The sequence below is a fragment of the Camarhynchus parvulus genome, chromosome 1 (assembly GCF_901933205.1).
Source record: "Camarhynchus parvulus chromosome 1, STF_HiC, whole genome shotgun sequence".
NCBI classification, from domain to species: Eukaryota; Metazoa; Chordata; class Aves; order Passeriformes; family Thraupidae; genus Camarhynchus; species Camarhynchus parvulus.
In genome coordinates, this window is record NC_044571.1 from 99,948,201 (window position 1) to 99,969,201 (window position 21,001).

Sequence of the window (21,001 nt, forward strand, 5' to 3'; positions counted from 1 at the left end):
CCCCAACACCTCAGCAGGCCCCAGCCCCTCTCTGTGCCCCAGCAGGGTCTTGGTGGGTGGCATTGTTCAGCATGTGCCATCCTCTGTGCCTGTGTCTGTCACCTATGGGGCTGGGCTGGGCACTAGGGACTTGCTTCCCATTTCTCCTGTTAATTTCCACCCCCTCCCACCCTCCTGCACTGCTCCCAATTAAAAATAGAACCCAATTAAAAAGGAACCTGGCCACCACCCGCCTGGCAGGTTGGAAATGGAACCGAACTGGATACAGGACATGCTGCAGCAGCTCTGGAGCCAGGGGGACACAGAGCAGGGCAGGTGATGGGGTAAAGCCCCTTGTGGGGAGGGCTTAGCTCTGTCTGCTCTGGGAGGTACAGCTGGAGACCCAGAGCTGCAGGACCAGAGAGAGAAGATGGCTCCAGAAGGAAGTGGAATATGCTCTGGACATCTCTGGTGCCGGGGGGGCTGAGAAGAGCTGGGGCACAGGTAGGATATGTGGAGGGGGGCAGGGATCTGAGGGCTGTGCTGGGGACATCCTCAGGTGCTGACATGGGTCATCCCTGAAATGCTGCTGGGGCAGGGATCTGAGGGCTGTGCTGGGGACATCCTCAGGTGCTGACGTGGGTCGTCCCTGAAATGCTGCTGGGAAGGGCTACAAGGCTTCAGCCCTTCAGGGATCACACACTGCTGCTGGCCCCTGGGGTCTCAGACAGCACTTTGTTGTGTGACACCCCCAAACTGGGTAAGGCCATGGCACCCTTAATCCTCTGCCAAAGGCTCGGGGAGGGTATCCCCCCAGATGGATCCAAAGGTCTGGGATAGGAGAGCAGGGCCATGTGATTGGTTCTGGGGAGCAGGATGGGATAACGTGGGGGGTGTGGTGGCTCCGAGGAGTGGGGCAGGGAGCGGGGGGATGTGGTGGTCGGGGGGAGTGGGAATTCTGAGAGTAGGGGAATGATATGCCCCCGGGAGCCCCCCTGCAGCAGCAGGGCTGTGGGGCTCAGAGTAAAGGCTTTTGTGGGGTTTTCCTGCCCTGGCCCCTGGCCGGGCTGGGGCTGAGCGCCCTCCTGGCCCTAGCAGCAGCATGGCCGGGCTGTGGGGCTGAGCCCGGCCCCTCCTGCCCCTGAGCAGCACCATGGCCGGGCTGTGGGGCTGATCTGGCCCCTCCTGCCCCTGAGCAGCACCATGGCCGGGCTGTGGGGCTGATCTGGCCCCTCCTGGCCCTGAGCAGCACCATGGCCGGGCTGTGGGGCGGTTCTGGCCCCTCCTGCCCCTCCTGCCCCTGAGCAGCAGCATGGCCGGGCTGTGGGGCTGATCTGGCCCCTCCTGCCCCTGAGCAGCAGCAGCATGGCCGGGCTGTGGGGCTGATCTGGCCCCTCCTGCCCTGGCCTCGCGTAGGCGAGGGGCCGAGCAGGGGGGGCTTCCACCCCCGGAGCAGGCAGCCAGCGTGTCCCGGTCCCTGAGCGCCGGATGAAAGGACCATTGTCCCAGGCTGGGCAGCCGTGAGGGCTGGCCATGGACACCCCATATCCCCTCTGTGTCCCCCAGCCCTCCCACTCTCCTTCTCACCCCCCACTAAGACCTTGGGAATTGTGCGGGGAGGCAAGAACCCCACGCGCAACCCGTTTATTATTTTATTGGGGAAAGTCCTGGCAGCTTTCCCCTTGAATCCTGTTTCCATGAAGCAGCCAAAGCTCGGTGCGGGAACAAGCCCGGGCCTGGCAAGGGGGGCCCGGAGTGCCCCCGCCCCGGGAAGCGCCCCGGCATCCTCTGGGAGCCGCCGCTGCCACCGGACAGAGGTACCGGGTGCTCCGGGGGGCTGCAGGGGCACCCCCAGCTCGGGCGGGGGCAGGGGACAGGGGAGGGGGGCACACTCTGCCTTCTCAGCGCCGTTTCTCTCCTGGGGGAGGTCGTGTTTCTTTCCACGTGTTTCTGTGGGCACACAGGGGGGCAGTGGGGATACTGGGAGCTGCTGGGGCGGTGGGGGGAGTGTGGATTGTTCCCCGGCTCAGTGCAGCTGTGGTGTGCCCTCCCCACCCCCCGACTGGGGTACTCGCGCCTCAGATTACCCCAGTATGCCCCAGCTCAGCCCCGGTACTCCCCAGCCAAATTCCAGTACGCCCCAGCTTGCTCTCAGTACACCTTAGCTCGGGCACAATATGCTCCAGTTCACCCCCAGAACCCCCCACCCCAATCCCAGCACATCCCAGCTCAACCCTGGTTCAATTCCAGTATGCTCCAGCTGCCCCCCAGGAGACCCCAGCTCACTCCTGGCAGACTCCAGCTCACCCCCAGCACACCCCAGTTCAATCCCAGCTCACCCCCAGTACACCCCAGTTCAATCCCAGCTCACGCCCAGCAAGCTCCAGTTGAACCCTGCTACTCCCCAGCTGCCCCACAGCTGCCCCAAGCAGACCCCAGCTCAAAGCCAGTTCATCCCAGTTTAATCCCAGTATTCCCCAGCATGTCCCAGCTCCTCCCCAGTATATTCCAATTCACCCCAACACTTCCCAGCTCAATACCAGTACATCTCAGCTTAACCCCAGTTTAACCCCAGCCTTCCCAGTTCACTTCCAGCATATCCCAGCTCCCCTGAGCAGACCCCAGCTCAGCCCCAGTATAACCCAGCTCAGTCCCAGTCTCCAGGGAGCCCTGGTGTTGCTGATAGCCCCCATTTCTGTGCCACTGCAGGGGTCCTATTGCCTGGTTGGGGTGAGTGACATGTTGGGGGACACTGGGTGGTTGTGCTGCTGATGCCAGGGCTGAAGCTGGGAAAAGGGGACCCCGAGGGCCCAGCTGGCAGATTTGTTTTCTGCTGGGGATCTGGCGTGTCCCTGTTCATGGCCAAAAAACAGCGTCAGTTGCAGGCCCCTGCCAGCAATGCCTGTGCCACACTAACCACCACCAACAGCACCCAGATGCCAGGGGATACTGGTAGTGGGCTTCCCTTGCTTTCCTCCTCCTCTTCCTCACTGCTTCCCAGTCTGTCTGGTGAGGCCTGGAGCTTTGCCAGTGCTGTGCAGCTGGAACTGGGATGGTGGTTGCTTTGTCCTGCAGTAATGGCAAGCTGGTTCCACGGGACACCTTCACCCTGCTGGGGCCATTGGGTTGGTGTTTGGGGTGCCCACGGGCTGCACCTGCATGGGGGGTTCCTAGGTCCAGCACCACTGCAGGGACAGCAATTTTAATTTGTGGGTTCAGCCCCAAAGCCAATTTTTGGAGGCACAGAGCTGAGTGCTAGGGGTGGGTGGCTATTCTGGGGCACTGGGAGAAATGTAGCAAGGAAAACTCCTCCAAGAGCTTATGGTGGTTTTCTGGAGGTGCTCCAGCAGCTATTGGGATGTGTTATTATGGGCCACAGCCAGGACATCAGGGACAGGGATATTTAGAATAATACTGAGGATGTGTTTGCTGCCAGAACTTAGCCTCAGAACAAGGTGAGCCTTGAGATTTTGGGGGTGTCTCGTGGGAGGCAGGGAGTGATGCAGCTCCTGTGACAAGACTCTGTGGAGGGTTTGATGCTTGGGGGTGCTTTGCAGGTGGGTCCCCCAAATCTACAGGTGAGGGAGAGCCTGGCTGTGTGGAAAGTCTTTTACAAAGTGGGGGTGGATGCCTGTGGTTGGCAGTCCTTGTACTTCTGTCTCTGCTGCAGCATCCCCTCCCTGCCTTGGCTTATCTGCAGTGCTGTGGTGGCCAGGGGCATCCAGGGGATGGCCCCAGTATGGTGTGACCCTGCTGTTGGGAACAGGGCCTGTGCATGGGCTACAGCTGCACCCCAATGAGCATGAAGAGGAGGCTGGAGGGCATCAGGGCTGGAAAAGGGTGCACCCCATCCACAGCTGGAGGGGTCACCCCTTCCCCATGACACTTTCACTTCCCACTAATGGGAAAGTGAAAGAGGGACCTGCATGGTTTTAGTGCTGGTGATGGGGCTGATTTCTCATGGAGGAAGGAGGTGCTCTGCTTCCCAGGGGACCCATCAGGGACAGGGACCCATCCTCTGCAGCCAGGCTGTTGGCACAGCCCCCCATCCCAGCATCACCTGGGACACTGGGGCTCCTCTGGGGTGGCTGTGCACGTGGGGTTTGGCTTCCTGACCTAGTTTGCTGGCAGCTTCCATAAAGTGTGTCAGGAGCTGAGAGCATTCCAGTGGAACTCAGTGGGTAGCGACAGCATTGCCAGATGTATTTACCCCTTTTCTGGCTGGATTTCCTCATTTCTGGTTGGATTTACCACGTTTTTGACTGGGGAGTTGCTCATTTCTGGCTGTATTTGCCCCTTTTCTGGGTAGATTTGTGAGGCAGGCAGCAACACCTTGGAAGGGAATGCTGTTTGCTGATGCAAACTCATCTGTTTGTTGGAGCCACAGCCTGGGACATGTTTTACCTTCCCAGGTTTTGCTTCCATGGGGGAAGGGGAATGCAGGTGGGACCTTGGGGAAATGAGGAACCCTCAGTTTTCCTGCCCCCTTGTCCCTAACTTCTCACCCACCTCATCACTGCCCACCTCCCACCTCTATGCACACCCTCCACCTGCACACAGGGCTGGCTTGGGGCAGCTCCCCTGTCGGGGCACACCCTGGTGTGTGTGTGGGCCCTCTGGCTTCTTCACATGAACCACCTGGAAATGGCAACTCATGGCAGAGGGAGGAGGCTTCGGAGAAGCAGTTCCACCTCTGGATTGTGATTCCACAAGCCTGAACTTGATCCCTGAACAGTGCCTGGGGGGTTTGAATATCATTTGCAATTTCTTTGGCTGAGAAGATCTTGAAAATGAAAAAGCCTCACCTTCCAAGGAAATACCTTGGGTGCTGCTGAGCAGGTGGGCACCCACTGAGGAGCGTGGAGGGTTTGGGTGGGAAGGGGTCTGTGAAGTGTGGGGTAATCACTGCTTGCTGAGGATCCTGCTTGGGCAGTTTTGGGGTGAGGATGTGGTGCTTTTGATTCCCAGTTGGGTGGGGCATCTGCAGTGGCCCTGGGAGGTTTGTTGGGGTCATCACATTCACCCCCTGGATCCAGCAGTGACACTGGTGACATTGGTCTCATTCTGGCTGGCCGTGGCCCCTTGTCTGAGGATCTCTCCTTAATTTAGGCAGGAAAGGGTAAAAATTGCTGTGATGTGAGTCTGGTTGCCCAGTGCTGCTGGAGCTTGGTGGCTGAAGAAGCCCCTTCCCACTGGTGGCTAGCCCCGTTCCCACAGGTCCTTCTGCCACCCGGCTTTGTCCCCTGTGCCCACAGGAACCCTGGTGGGTTACAGCTTACTGCCCTCTCTGGGGATCCACATGGGTCCTGGGGTGTTGGGACATGGGAGCCACCTGCCTGCTTGTCCCTTTCTGCCCAGTGGCCGGAGCTCAGCTTGTCCTACTGCCCCACAACGCCCTGTCCTTGGTACCTGGTTCCTGCTGCTGCAGTGCTGAGCTCTCACTTCCCAGAGATCACCCTGCCTGGCTCTTCCTTCCTCTCCTGCTGAAAGCCCTGCCCCGTCCTTCTGTCACCCAGGGCTCACACCGCCTCAGATCCAGCCTTCTTGTCCCTCATGGCAGCTGTGGTCAGTGCCTCACCACACTGAGGCCTCACAGCTCTGCTGGGGCTCTTGCACCACATCCTAGCTCAGAGCTCTGCTTGGCTTTCCGGAAAGTTCCCATCGCTGAGGTGGCGTTTGAGGAAGCGCCGGGGCGGGCAGAGATCCCCTTGGCAAACCTCCACGGCTCCAGCTGGACCACGGGCAGGCTGGCCACCTCCTGCTGCTGCTGCTGAGCCCAGGGACCTGTGCTGGTAATGAGCTTTCCTTGATTAACGAGCCCACAGAGCTGGGCAAGGGGAACATGGGATGCCGGCAGGGTTTGCCTACATTGGAGGAGGAATTGCAGTGGGAACCAGATCGATCAAATGGGTGCCAGACACCCTGCAGGGCTCCTGTGCTGGATTTTCCTGGCTCAAGGCCACTATTCTGTGGCAGGGAAGAGCTGTGAGATGGCCACCACTTTATTACCTGGTGCCTGGGTGCTGAGTGCAGCTCTGTCAGTGACATCCTGATGGCCCTGGTCGCACTAGTGGATTCCTGGCATGTCGTTAGGGGTAACAGTGATTACCCAGGGGAAGCTGGAGCCAGTGAAGGGAGCGTGCTTGCCTGTCACTTCCAGTCAGAGCCCATAGCTTCCATGGCATGCACAGCTCCTTAATCGAGCAAGCCCAGCCATCATTAGTGCCCTACCTGAGGGTTGGGAAGCCCATGGCCCTGAGAGAGTGGTGGGATGCAGTGGGAGAAGGGTGGGCACACCCCTGCCTCACAGCGGGGCTACTCCCTGGGCCAGGATGCTCAGCTCTGCTGGGGGAAGAGGTACATCCCAAATGTTCTCTTGAGTTGAGGGCATCTGAGGTGGGCTGGGGTAGCTGCAGAAGCCCCCAGAAAAGCAGCCAACACCCAAGTTTGGGGAGAGAGGGGCTTGCTGAGCCCTTTGGTCCAGAAAAAGGGAACCGGCACCAGGCACCCCCAGATCCTTCATCCCCATCACTGGGAGAGCGACGGCTCTGTGGGTTTGGGATGGGGCTGAGGGGTATTTTGGCATCCTGACTTATCCCCCCAGAGCACCAGCCACAGTGCCAGGGTGCTGGCAGCCCTTGCCATTCCGTCCTCACACCATTTGTCCAGCCTTTAAGTCTCTTACAAAACAGCCCCTGTGGTGTTGCCTAATCCCGGGGAGGAATGCAGTGGGTCAGCACTGGGAGGATTTGTGCGTGCTGGGGCCACAGCCAGGGTCACCCCCCAAACCCCAGCAGCCAGCTGGGTTACAGCATCTCCCTGTCTTGGTTTTGCTTCTGGAATATCCTCATCTTGTTTAGCACAGAGGTTAAATGATTAATGATTGGAGGAGGGAACCTAGCAGAGGCCTGATGAATTATTTACTTGGTGAGGGCAAAGGGCCCGACAGCAACGGGAGCTGCCAGCCTGGCACACTGGGGACTTCCCTTGCTGGAGTTTTGTCCCCATCCCTGTCCCCGGTGAGCAGCAAGGAGGGCCCTCAGCCACCCCAGATAGTGCTGGGACAGCGCCAGTGGTGAGTGCTGGTGCAGCTGTCCCTTCCTGACAGGTCTGTCCCGCCACTGCATCCATGTCCTGGCACAGCAGGGGATGCTGGCACTGGTGTCAGTGGGTGACACTGGTGGCGATTCCTTGGCTCTAGCCAGGACAGGGGGCATTTGTGGGAGCCCCATTCTGCTGTCACTGTGTTTCCCTCTGCTCCTCCATAGCCCGTGCCCAGCTGGGGTGGAGCCTGCCTGTGCTGGTGTCACTGGGATGTGGTGACAGCAATGTCACCCAGCACCATCACTTAGCCATTTTCAGTAATAGATGAGGGCTTTCTAGGTGTGGAGGTGGAAGAGAGAATTTTATTCTGAATCAGGGATTTTTGTGGTGCTGGGACTAGTGGGAAGGTCCTGGGTGCTGCTGATTTCTGTGGCGCTGCCAGCAAGGAGCTACAGAGGTCAGCCAGCCCTGTGTTCCTGTTGCTCGTTCCTTGGACACTTGGTCCTTGGAGCCTGAAGCAAAGCCAAACTGTACCAGGAAGTGCCAGGGAAGTGGCACTGTGGCCACATCCCAGCAGCACCACTGAGATGCTGCTGTCTCCAGGTGTAGGGCTCACTGGCTGTGGGGACCCCATGGTGCCTCAGGCTCGGCAGTGTCCAGTTTGTGCCGGGTTGAGAGCGAGCTTTGCTCAGCTGTGCACTTTGCACCGAAACCGCAAGTGCTGCTGAGGGGCCTGCCTGAGTCACAGCAAATGTGACTCTGACAGCAGATCAGACTGGCCTATTTACAGCTCCAGGAAATCCTCTGGCTCCTTCTCAGCAGGTCTAGAGAAACCTCCAGCAAACACAAAATAAGATGGTGCTGGGGTCATGAGCAGTGCTGTGTGCGCCGGCGTGACGGGATCTGCCTCCTGCCTGGAGCCCGCCGAGGCCGTGATGCTGGTGGGTGGGAAGGGCAGGGGATCCCATCTGCTGCTTGTTGGGATAACAGGGATTTGCCCTGCCAACAGCTATGCTGTGGGATGGGTGTTCTGCTGCAGGATCTGGGACACCAAATGAGCCTCATGTCCCAAGCTCTGGATGCCACAAGGGCACTCTGCTAGGTGTGAGCACCAAGGTGCTCTGCCAGCACTCCAGGGTGTGGTGCCATGCTAGAGCAATGCCAAGGACAGACAGGGCTCTGGAGCTGGGAGCAATGCCAAGGACAGACAGGGCTCTGGAGATGGGAGCAATGCCATGGTGGGCATATGGTCTGTGAGGAGAGGTTTGGCGTGGTTTGGGTCTGGGGCTCCAGCAACAGCACTCTGCCACTGGCTGTGACAGGGACAGCCTGGGAGAGGGGACAGCCTTCTGGATGCAACTGTCCATGTCACCCTATCCTGGCTTGCTGCTGTAAACCAGAGGAGCTGCATCCTGGAGGGTGACAGCCCTGAGGTGCAGCCAACAGCTCCCCTGCCCTTGAATCACGCATATTCAGGCATATTCCCTGATTATTTACAATGTGGATAATCCCCTACTGCTCTGTCCCACAGCCCAAATGTCATCCCCTGGGACAAGGCTGGGGCCCCATAGTGCCTTCATCTCTAAAAGGATGGCCTCTATGTTTCAATGCTTAAACTGGGACCCTCCAACATTTCCACACCCCTGCAGCCCCCCAGTTTGGGCTTGGTGATCCTGGGGACATAGCATGGTTGGAGACCATAGGAAAACCAGGTTGCTTCTCTGGTGATGTTGGTTTTGGGACTCCAGGCTTCACCTGGTGTGTGTTTTGGGACTGATCCTGATCCTGTTGTCTCCATTCCCAGGTCCTGATGTCATCCTGAGCCTTGCTGGCAACACAAGATGCACTGAGTGGTGCAGGTTTCTGTGGCCAGCCCCCTGCCATGGAGGAGGAGGGATCTCTGCCGGTGGCCGCCTGGCTGTCTGCCGTCCACCTCGACCAGTATGTGGAGAGCTTCCAGCAAAGCGGGCTGTGGTCCGTGTGGGACTGCCGGGCTCTGACGGACGAGGGGCTCATCCGCCTTGGGGTGCTGCTGCCCGGCCACCGCCGCCGCATCCTCCTGGGCTTGCAGAAAGCCTTAGCCGAGGCGCAACCAGCCGGGACTCAGCAGCCCCCTGGCAGCAAACCTGTCCCCATGAAGCGCCACATCTTCCGCCCGAGCGCTGCAGCAGCGCCGGAGCAGCCGGAGCCCCGGTGCCCGCCGGTGCCTGCTGGGACCCCCCTGCTGGAGCCAGAGAGGGGGGCAAGCTTCACCCAGCTGCCCCCACCCATCCCACCGAGGGTGGGCTGCCGCCCTCCCTCAAATTCTCGGCATCACTATCGGGGGACAGCCCCGAGCCCCACCCTGCGTCCTGCAGCCATCTCCCGGCCCTGGAGGATCCCTCTCCAGCAGCCCTTGGGGAGAAGCCCCCCACCGACAGCAGGGCCAGACCCCCCTTGCCGCCACTGCCGGCCAAGCGACACCAAGTGGAAACCAAGTGCCAGAGCCTGAAGGGCCCCCCAGTGCCTGACCGCCCCCCCGTGCTGCCCCCCAGGGCTGTGTCCCACAGGAGGTAAGGGGGCTGGCAGGGACACGGCCTTGGGGATGCCCCAAGGCGGCCAGGTCTGCGTGGGGGGCTACTGGGATGTGGGTGGGACCCTCATGGGTTACCTGGGCTACCTATGCTCTCCCCAGACCTTAGCACAACCCCTGGGGGTACCCCCAGCCCCAGCATGTCCCATGGGGGTACTAACCCTTTCCCCAACCGCAACACAACCCCTGGGGGCACCCCTGCCCCAGGGCACAGCACATTTCCCTGGGCTACCAGCACTGGGGTGGGGGGTGCTGAAATATTTATTTTGGCTCTAGCTGGATGTATCCACCCTGCTCATCCCAGTCACTCAGGTCACCCCAGCCTGGCATGGGCTGGGTGCAATCTCCACAGCAATGTAGAGCCCTGCCTTCCCCCCACCTGCAGTGTAGGCAGTGCTGAAGCCTGAGGAACTCTGGACACCAGTGGGTGCAAGGCAGTGAACTGCCATGCACAGAGAGCACGGGGCAAAGCTGCTGCCATCTCCTGTGGCCAAATGACATGGGAGCAGGCTGGAATTTTGGGACAGCAGCACTTGCAGCCCCTCCTTTGATGTCCCAACCACCCAGTGCACTCCCAAATCCTGCAGAGCACAAGCACATGTGGAGTGAGGACTGGGAGTGCAGTTTGGAGAGGGCAGACAAGCTCCTGGGTGCCAGCACCCTCCCAGGGTGAGGTGGGGGAATGTCACCAAGCTTGTGTGCCCCCCCTGCCCCGGGAGTCCTTCCCTGCAACCTCCCCAGGACCCACAGACTCTAAGGGATATGCTCCTGGAGCTGGGATGTCTAGCTGGCCCCCTCAGGGGGGTCCTGGGAGTGAGGCTGGGTTTGTGCTGACTGACGGTGCTGGATGTGTGTAGTCAGGATGAGAATGGGAGGGCTGGGTTTCCCCTCCAGCTTCCCATCCCTGTGTCCCAAGGGGCTTATTGTGGTAAGGTGGGTGGAGGTGATCCCTCTCCCTATGCTCGGACCCCTGCCTGCAGGGAGTGAGCTGGGGAGGGGGCTCAGGCAGCTGATGTGGGGGGCTGGTGTGCCATGGGGTGGGCAGCACCTGTCCCTGGGGCTCCTTGGACTTCAGATCAACAGTGTCCATCCTGGCAGCCCAGGAACTGCATTTCTGCACCGAGACAGTCACCCAAATCCTCCTGGAGCCACTCTCCATCCTGCCCTGGCCAGAAAGCTGCCTGGGCATGATGAGGCCAATGGCTGCCACTTTGGTGCCAGCTGTGCTGGTTTGCTGCTGGGCGTGCCATTGGTTTAGTGCTGTCCATGCTGGGTGTTGGATGCCAGCCGTGCCGTGGGTTTAGTGCAGTCTGTGCTGGGTGTTGGATGCCAGCTCTGCCAGCATTCTGGTACTTGCCATGCTGGTTTGGTGCCAGCTGTGCAGTGGGTTTAGTGCTGTCCATGCTGGGTGTTGGATGCCAGCCGTGCCGTGGGTTTAGTGCAGTCTGTGCTGGGTGTTGGATGCCAGCTGTGCCAGTGTTCTGGTTCTTGCCATGCTGGTTTGGTGCCAGCTGTGCCGTGGGTTTAGTGCTGTCCATGCTGGGTGTTGGATGCCAGCTGTGCCAGTGTTCTGGTTCTTGCCATGCTGGTTTGGTGCCAGCTGTGCCGTGGGTTTAGTGCAGTCTGTGCTGGGTGTTGGATGCCAGCTGTGCCGTGGGTTTAGTGCTGTCCATGCTGGTGTTGGATGCCAGCCGTGCCAGCGTTTTGGTGCTGGCCATGCCGTGGGTTCTTTCTGGCCGTTCTGAAGATTTGGTGTTAGCCATGCCTCTGCTTCGGCCAGCTCAGGAAGTTTTGCTGTTTTCAGCCAGTGCAGGAAGTGCCGGGGTGAGAAGCTGCGCTCCCCGCCGGCCTCCCCCGGCCCTCCCCGCGGTGCCGATCGGTCCCACCGCGGTTCCTGTCACCTGCCCAGGTAGGGGGGCACGGCTGGCACGGTGCCGGGCGTGCGGCGCAGGAGCAGCCGCCGGGGCCCGGGGCGGAGGGATTTTTGGGAGGGGATCGAGCGCTGCCGGCGCTACCGGGTGCGCCTCTCGCCGTGCCGGGTGTTTCCTGCGCTGGCCTGTGAGCCACAGGCACTGCTGGTTCCTGCTGCCCCGGGACTCCAGGGCACCCTGCCGCGGAACAGGCGCTGCCCATCCTGGCACGGCACCCCCAAGGCTGTGCACCCGGGGGCTGGGATTCCGCCCTGGAGCCGCCCCGCGGGATCGGGGGGTGCATAAGGGTCCCTTGGGAGCTGCATCAGGAGCGTGAGACTCAGGATGGGATGGGCCAGGCGGTGGCTGAACAGCACCCCCCGAACACAGGGGTGCTCCCGTGGCTTGGGGGACTCTGGGGACACCGTGGCAGAGCCCCGGGGGCTGTGCCAGTGTGGGACAGGTGGGTGACCACAGGGCCCTGGCACCTGGTGTGCCATCGTGCACTCATAACATATAGATTACACCTCAAGGTATGTGTTAGTGCTTGGTAGCAACAAAAGAAAATATATATGGAGGTGTGTATGTGTATAGATGTGTGTATGTGTATATTTCTCACATAGATCTTCATGGCTGTAGTGAAAATCTCCAGGGGTCTGTCTGTGCACCCCTATGTATGTTATATGTACATTATGTGGATATATTGGGGAGTTCAGAACTAACCAGCCAAACCCCAAAACTCTGATTTCAGAAGTCACTTGAATTGTATGACCAGGAACATATTGGCTATAGGTGGGTTCTTGTTTTGGGAACATTTTAAAAATAAAGAGCTGTGATTTCCTAAGAAATTCTTCTCTCTGAGGGTGGTGAGGCCCTGGCACAGGCTTCCCAGAGAAGTTGGGGCTGCCCCATGCCTGGAAGTGTTCAAAGCTGGCTTGGATGGGGCTTGGAGTAACCTGGGGTTGTAGGTAGGTGTCCCTGCCCATGGTATGAGAAAAGCTTTAAAGTCTTTTCCCAGCCAAACCATTCCATAGTTCTATGGCTCTTTGGCCAGTGCTGGTGCCTGGCCATGCCCTGGCTGGAGGAGGTGCTGTGTGGTGCAGGACAGCTGGCACAGACAAGGGGGGCATTCAGGAGGGTGAGGATATGAATCACCCTATGGTGGGTGTTGGGTCCCAGCTCTGTGTGTGGGGCAGCATCTGCTGGGAGCTTGGGAAGCTATCCACACTGGGGCTCCCTGCAGTGATGGGTCACTGGCCAAAGGGCCTGTGCTGGGTCTGAGGGAGCCCCACAGCCCTGGGGTGCTGCTGTTGGCCCCAAACCCATCTCCTGTCCCTGGGGGGACCTGACTTTGGTGCCTGCAGCCAGTGAACATGAAAGGCCTGGGGCTGGGGATGATACTGCTGGGCTGCCCAAGGACCAACCACAGTGGGGAATGCTTGCCCATGTTGGGGCGGATGGTTGCTCTTGTCTGGATGATCCTTGCCCATGCTGAGCTGATGCCCACATCAGGGTGATGTTTGCCCAGGTCTGGATGGTACCTGCCCACATCAGGGCGATGTTTGCCCAGGTCTGGATGGTACCTGCCCACATCAGGGTGATGCTCACTGCATCCAGTGAGCATCCAGGCTGGGACTGGGGCTCTTGGCCAGCAGCTGTGAGGCAGCTGCACTGGTCTGGCCCTGTCTCTGGGTGGGAATGAAACCCCACCATAACCTTGTGGAGGTGGAAGTGCCCACAGGGGAGGGATCTCTGAGAATGAGAGCTGAGGAAGAGCTGGAGCACCCCTATGTATGCAAGGGGGGGTCACTTGCTCTGCCCCTGGGAGTAGAGCAAGTGACCTGGGCATTTCTGGGGTGACAGCATCCACCCATCTCCCCTCACTTCCGGCTTGCTGCCGTGGTCCCTGGCGCTTCCTCCTAGCTGCTTGCAGAGCCATATTGTGGTTTCCTCCAGGCCATGTTCAACTCTGAGTTCTCACCACCCCCCCCAAACCCTGGGCCACCCCAAGCATTTCTGTGCTAGGAGGTGACAGGATCATCCCAACGCTGCTGGGTGTGGGATGTGTGAGATACCACCTGCCACGGGTTGATGGCAGCAACTGTGTCCAACACTGGGAGCTCTCTCTCACCAGTTCTGGACTTCATGCCACCCTCCCAGTGCCAGCAGGGGGACTGTGAGCACCTCAGTTTTGGCCACTGATGGCTCAGACCTAGACACCCCACAGAGGATCCCATGAGCATGTCTGCATCCTGATTGTGGGATAAGGCTGTCACTGAGGGGGGGCACACCCTCTCCATGCCCAGGAGATGGTCTAGGGATTAGAGCAGCCCCCCGAGCAGCTGGTGGGGGGAGGGGGTTGTACAAAGGGATGTCCAAGGAAATGATGACAGAAGACTCCTTTTTGGAGGGCTGGGTGAGCTGGGCAGGGGTGGTGGCCTGGGCAGAGGTTTGGCTTTGTGGTGGTGGCTGTGGGAGAGCCGCCCTCTCTGCCCCCCTTAGAAGAGAGGCCTAGATAAAGGGTAGCATTCAAGGTGCTGCTCAGATAAGGGACAACACATAAGGCACTGGTTTGTCACTTGTCTAATGGCAGAGGTGGCACCAGGCAGACCCTGCCTGGAGCAGGACTGGCATCCTTTGGGCATGGCTGCAGAGGGGTCTGGGAAGTGCAGGGGGTGATAGGGCACCCATGCTGCCCCAGGGAGCCATGGGGGGACATGAAACCCAGGGATGCCACAGCAGCCAGTGATGAGAGGTGGGGCAGGCAGAGCAGTGGGGAGGGTGTTTTGGGAAACTGGGGTGTTATTTGTGCCTGAGCTCTGTGGGTGCCCCCCTGCTAGTCCCTGGGATGGTGGGGCAGGGGCTGCACTGGACTGGGGCTGAGCCAGAAAGCCTCCTGAGCTGTCCCCATCCAGGAGATGGGGGTTGTCCTGGCCTGAGGCTTGTCATCTCACTGCTGGCCATGGGGCTTGTGTTGCAGCCCCTCAGCCACACCCCAGGGGCCAAACACCATCCTGGTGGCTGCACAGATGCACACCCCAGCCAGGCTTGTGCTGGAGGCTCTGTGACTTGTGCACTGTCACCTCTGTGTGTCTGGGTCTCTGCACAGCTGGGTGCTCCGGCAGCTCCTGCCTGGTGGTGTTGGGAGCAGTGCTGCTCCACTGCCCATGCTCCCCTCCTTCCCTGCCAGCATTCCCTAATGTATGGATGGTTGTGGCTGGTTCCCATGGAAATGGCTGCTGGGAAATGAGGTCAGGCTGACCCAGGGAGAGCCAGCACTCCCGTCCTTCCCTGCTTCCTGCTCCAGCCAGGGAGAAGTTTCTTCTCCAGCTCACCCCAAGCTAAGGGAAAGCTCTTGTGCACAAGCCATGGTGCTGGGAGGCACATCCCCAGAAACCATGGTGTGCTGATGGCATCCTTGGCCATGGAATCATGGCATCACAGAATGGTTTGGATTGGATGGGACCTTAAAGCTCGTTTAGTTCCACCCCCATTGCCAAGAGCAGGGGCACCTCCCACTAGATCAGGTTGCTCCAAGCCTCATCCCACCTGGACTTGAACATTTGCAGGCATGGGGCAGTCACAGCATCTCTGGGCAACTTGTGCCAGGGCCTCACCACCCTCAGAGGGGAGAACTTCTTCCCAATATCCACTCTAACCAGCTGTTCCTTTTTGTGGTGCGGTGGGAGGTAGTTGGGGCAAGGATGGGGATGGTGCCAGCATACAGCTCCCCTGGGGCTCACCTACCTGGGGCTTGGGGTGGAAATTCTGCCCACTGCCTCTACCCTCTCTTTGGATTCAGGGATGCTTCAAAGGTACCTTGTATTTTTATACCCTGGAGAAACTTCTTAATTTCCTGCCCTTGAAAACACCATTACCCCAGAAGTTTCTATTGATTGCCTGTCACCTTTCAGTCTCAGGAAGGCAGGAAGCAAGGAACAGGAGGTAGCAGTAGCTGAGCCCAGCTGTTTGGGCTCTGTGGAGAGGAGGACAGTCTCCATGGTCTCTCTCCCCACTGGTCAAGGTTTTGGGGCTGGGGGCATTCCTCACTGAGCTGGGAGAAGCTCCATTTCTAGGATTTCTTGCTGCTGTAGCAGCCACACTGGATCACCAGTGTCCACTCCACCATAAAGAAGCTGGTGGCACAGAGCATGCCTAGGAGCCCCATCCTGCTCAAGAAACCCTGTGGCCACTTGCAAACCAGCTAAGGAAACAACTCTGCCATTGTTTAGACTGGAGGAAAGAAAACAACCTGCTCTGGGATGTGGCTTCAAGGCTGTGGGTGGTTTGAGGTGTCCCAGAGTCAGATAAGGATCCTGGGCCGTGAAGCACACACAGGGGAGTGAGGCTGGATGCCAGGAAAACATTTCCAGGCTACAAAAGTAGTCATATAACCCAAGCACAGGAAAGGCTTTACCGTGGGGTCTTAGGAATTGCTTTGTGGGTCTGGGTCTGCTGGGGTTTGGTCCCTTTTGAGGGTTCTCTGTGACTCCCCTGCAGGTGTATCAGGGCTGGGAAGTGAGGCAGGGGCTGGCATAAGGCAGTGCTTGCTCCTCTCCCCCACAGCATCCCTGTGAAGGAGGAGGTGCCCATCACTGAGAGAGCAGCCAGCGTCACCCTGTCCTCCCCGCTGCCCCCGCCCCGCTCCAAGGCGCCAGCACCGACGCCACCCGCGCTGCCCTCCAAGGCCAGCCTTCCCTTCGTGCCAGAGTTTGGTGAGTACAAGGGGGGCCTCTCCACTCTCCCGCTGTCACAAATCCTGCCTTGGGATAGCTGGCTGCCAATCCATCAGCATCCATCCCGTGGGTGCTGTGCCTTCCTTCTTGGCAGTTTGTTCCTCTGTCCTTGCTGCGGTCTCTTTCTTCTCTATCCCCTTTCTTGCCTTCTGGGCTGGGGGAGTCAGGGGTGCAAGGCCTGGGCTGGGGGATTTAGGGTGTGTGAGGTCTGAGCCGGGCACTTCAGGGAAGGGGTGTAAGACCTGGGTTGGTAGTTTCAGGGGATGGGAGATGTGGACTGGGGGTTTGGGTGCAGCCTCTCCTAGGGCAGAACAAATGTTTCTGTGGGTGCTGGAAGCACCCACACTCACTCACTCACAGAGGAAAAGTGAACCTGCTAGGGGGGTGAAATGCAGATGTCCCTGATTCTGGGGTCCCAGGATGCCTTTGCATCCCCCAGCCCCATCCTCAGGGTGTCCCTGGGGCTCAGCCAACTGCAGGGAGCAGTGCTGAGCTGGGGACCCCCATGGAGAGGTGAAGGTTTGGTCTGAGGGTGCAGCCCTGGCTGGACTGTACTTCAGCTGGAACAGCTCTGCTGGAAGGAAAAGGAAGGGCTAAGTTGTGTGGGGTGCTGGGTGCCTCTCAAGGCTAGCAGTCCTGCAGGAAGCAGCACTGGTTTAACTGGGATCTGGGGGGTGTTTCAGAAGCTGGGAAAAGCTGTGGACAGGTTATCAGGACAGAGCTTATTTGTTTGTTGGGGGATGCAGGGAGGAAAGCTGCTCCCACCATGATGGGTTTGGGATGCAGGGGGTTTCTGTGGTGCCAAGGTGAGCATCTACTGCACCCCTCAATCCCCTGCAGCCTGAGAGCATCCTCACCTGCTGCCAGGGCCCAAACACCATCATCTGGGTTGTGGTTTTGGGAGGAATCTGACCCAGATTCTCTGTGGTATTTGGGAGTGGGTGTCTGCCAGGGCCAGGCTCTCTGGGGCCACTTGTTCCCTGTGGGGTTACAATCCTGACCAGGATTCCTGCTGATGTGGGTGCTGGGTGAGGAGAAACCATCTCTCACTCCCATCATCCTCTGGGATCTCATTTCCATGGTGCACAAGCTCGGGAGCTGGTAAGGAATGGGAGAGGAGGGAGGGGAATCCACCCTGGAAAACCAGCTGTGGAAAAATCCCCTGGGAACCCCCAGCAGCAGGAGCCCCCAGGCAGAGACACGAGAGCCTGGATGGAGCCATGGTGCTGGGGCTGGTGTCACCAAGTCCCCTTCTGGCGAGGCCAGGAGTGTCAGGACAGTGCTGGGAGGTGCCACTAGTGGGACTTTGCCCTTTCCCAGCTCTTCCCCAAACTCCTTGATAAAACCTTTGTTGTCACAAGAATGGGGTGGTTATTTGCCAAGGGCAAAGCAAAGGGAAGCCAGCCATGCCTGCATCCCCACAGGCTCCAAGGTAGCAGGGGGAACTGGGACCCCTTGCTCCACCCCAGCTGATCCTCAGTATCTTCCCTCTCCTTTGTCAGATGACTCAGACTACGAGGACTCGGCGTGGGAGGAGGAATTAGCCAGACCGACGGGGGAGATGGCCAAGGTTGGTCCCACCGTGGGGCTGGAGGTGGGCAGGAGCTAGCAGGGTGACTGGCTCTAAGGACTGGCCTTGGGATGATCCAGAGATACTGGTTAGGGCTGGAGGAGCATGTTGGCAGTGGCTAGAGATGGGTTCTGCCTCACTGAGCACCCACTGGGTCTCTCTCATAGGTTTCTAGGGAGTACCCCCTGGGTCTCCCATGGGGGCTGGAACCCCAGGGTTTCCAGGAAGCACCCACTGTGTCTCCCATGGGGGATGGAACCCCAGAGATGGAACTCGGTTTTTCAATGTCCTTGGGAAGTATGTATCAGGTCTTTCAGTGGTGCTGGGACTTGAGGGTCCCTGGGGAGCACGCACCAGGTCTCATCCAAGTGTCCCCAGGAAGCACTCACTAGTTCCTCTGGGGTCTCTGGGGAGCACCCCCAGCTGTGCAGCACACCACACTCGTGTGCCCTGAGTGTGTGCTAGTAGACATCTTGAATGTAATCCCTGGATTGTGAATTTCTATCTGCCTCCCTTGCTCTCTGGGGTGGGAACGGATGGATTTGAGGAGTCCCAGAAGCTGCAGAGCTCCCTGAACACCTGGAGCCCTCATCTACCTTGGCTTGGGAACACCAGGGCCAAGGAGGCAATGCCAGATTTCTCATGAAGCGGGGACATTTTTAGCTGCTATAAATAAACATCCTGGTGTTCAGCTCCTCCCTTGGCTACACTTTCCTCTCTCTGTGAGCCTCAGCATGCCTCTTCCTGGGCACCCTGGCACTGTGAGCACCCACTGAGCTGGGGATGGGCTGGTGACATGGCATCGTGTCCCCTCTCCTTCCATCCAGCCTGCACCCTCATGGTGTGGTGGTGGCACCAAGAAGACCCCAGGTGTCACAGACGTATCTTATGAAAAATCCTTGTGCTAGGATTTTTTTCTCCTGAGAAGCTGAGAGGCCTCAGAAATGAAATGTAAACAATAATTATCTGCTGCTGTAGAATGCAACAGGTGCATCTTTGACTGGTCTCATGTGGTTGTTTTTAATTAATGGCCAGTCACAGTCCAGCTGTCTCAGACTCTCTGGTCAGCCACAAGATTTTATTATCATTCCTTTCTATTCCTTGCTAGCCTTCTGATGAAATCCTTTCCCCTATTCTTTTAGTATAGTTTTAATATATAATTTTCTTTTAATATAATATATATCATAGAGTAATAAATCAGCCTTCTGAAACATGGAGTGAAGATTCTTGTCTCTTCCCTCGTCCTGGGACCCCTGTGAACACCCCCATACCCAGGTGTCACCCGTGTGTGTCTCTGCAGGAGGATGCTGAGCCTAGGATGGGGCGACCACGCTCTGTGCGTTTCAACAGCCTCTTCAGTGAAGATGAGTTTGGTGAGGACCAGCCCAGTGCATCCCCTGCCAGGTATGAGCTTGGCTGCCGTGCTGTGTGCAGGGCACGTCTGTGTGATGCTGCTGACATGCTCTGTGTGTGTCCCAGGGGGTGTTTTTGTTTGTGTGGGGGGTGTGAGCACAGGCACAGAGCTCCTGTGCACAGCAGGACAGGTGAGTGTGCAGGTCAGGGCTTCTTGTGCATGCACAGCTCCACAGTGTGCCCACAGATGGGCACACACAGGACCTGTGTGTGGGAGCACGTGTGAGTGTGTGTGAGCAGAGAGCAGCTCTGAGCATCACTGGGCTGGGGCTGCAGTCTTGGGGGTGCCCCTGTCCCCCCTCCCAGAGCTGGGACTCAGGCCTGGGCTGTCCCTGGGACTGGGGGACACGCTGGGACTCCACCGAGGGGACTGTCCCCAGTGTCCCCACATGCATCCAGCTGGCCTGCATTGCCTGTGCCTCAGGGAAGGTCACAGGGAGGCTGAAGCATGCTGGGGAACCTCAGCCCCTCCCGGGACCTGCCAGCTCTTAACCCCCTCCCTCGGCTCCTCATCCCCAGTGGTGGCAGCAGCTGGAGTGACAGGGAGCCCAGCCTGCCCCTGCCCGCACCCAACGCCTTCCCTGGCAGCAGCCCCGGCACACTCAGGGACAGCATGGAGGGCACCAGTGCCACCAGCCTGCTGTCACCCACCATCAGAGAAGGGTGGCTGGACAAGAACCCGCCACAGGGGTGAGTGATGTACTGGGGGTCCCTGTGTGACACAGAAGTGTAATTGTCCCCTCCTTTTCTCACCTGTCATTCCTGCTCATGGGGGTGTGCTTTTGCTTTGGTGAAAATCCATTGCTAGGTGTTCCTTCCACTCCCTTCTAACCTGTGATTTAGGCTAGAAACACTCATTTTTTGTGAAAGAGCCTTCTCTCACCAGTTGTTGTACTGACTTTGCTGAGAAGGGGAGGCTGCAGCTCGATCTTCTTCTCAGACCCTGCATCACTGGGAAAAGAGCTGCTTTTCCTCTGGGGGAGCCCTGGAATTAGCGGTGACCACAAGAGAAGCTGTCAGGGATGAGGTGGGGTGTCTGGGCTGAGCCGTGCATTTGGGATTGCTGGGTTTGCTGCAGGAGGAGGTGGTGATAGCCCCTATCCTATGGGATTGCAGCCTCAAATCCTGGGTTCATGGGGGATAGTCAGAGTGGTGCCGCAGTAGAACAGGGGAAGTGCTGGGCTTGCGTCTGTGTGCTCCAGAGTGAGTGAGCCAGGGAGTCATGGGGAGCCAGTGATCCCCAGGGAGTCTAGTGAACCCAGTGAGCACAGCCAGCACAGTGTGCCCAGGGAGCCCACTCAAAGAGCCTCTGCACTAGCTGGGAGGCAACAATCATGCAGGAGATGTGATGGATGTTTGGGAGCGTCTTAATCTGGGCTCCGAGTAAGCCCCGAGGCAGCAGTTCCACCGAGGAGGAGGAAGCTCAGCTGTTTGCAGCAGAGCAGCTGTGCTGCTGGGGAAGTGAGAGCAGCTGGAAGGTCCCTGGGAAACCCCTGCTCCAGCAAAGCTTTCCTGAGTAAACAAGCCCTTGAGCAACCGTGTCCCTGCTGCCACAGCCCCACCAGCATGGGGAGACCTGGATGTTCAATGCTGGTAGGGGGCTGCATGGCAGGGCTTGCTGGAGCTGTGTTGGAAAGGGCTTGGCTCCTCCTGCAGCCCTAATCCTAAAGCTATGGGCTGAAGAGTGTTCTGCCTTTTCCTGTGGTGCATGGTTGGTCTGCATTCTCAGCTGGGGAGGGCAAAGGGCTCTCTGGTGGCTGTCTTCCAGACATCTGTC

The 21,001-nt window shown here is 58.7% G+C and overlaps 1 protein-coding gene across 1 annotated transcript in view; it reads left to right on the forward strand.

Moving 5' to 3' along the window:
* Nucleotides 1–1,388: 1,388 nt before the first annotated feature.
* The window catches only part of ARAP1 (ArfGAP with RhoGAP domain, ankyrin repeat and PH domain 1), a 36,345-nt gene continuing 16,732 nt past the window's right edge, over nucleotides 1,389–21,001 (forward strand). Inside the window, 7 exon segments of the mRNA XM_030955635.1 lie at nucleotides 1,389–1,796; nucleotides 8,828–9,320; nucleotides 9,323–9,575; nucleotides 16,072–16,220; nucleotides 17,744–17,811; nucleotides 19,112–19,215; nucleotides 19,744–19,914. Of these exon segments, the coding sequence (XP_030811495.1) occupies nucleotides 8,906–9,320; nucleotides 9,323–9,575; nucleotides 16,072–16,220; nucleotides 17,744–17,811; nucleotides 19,112–19,215; nucleotides 19,744–19,914 (1,160 nt within the window). The 5' untranslated portion in view covers nucleotides 1,389–1,796; nucleotides 8,828–8,905.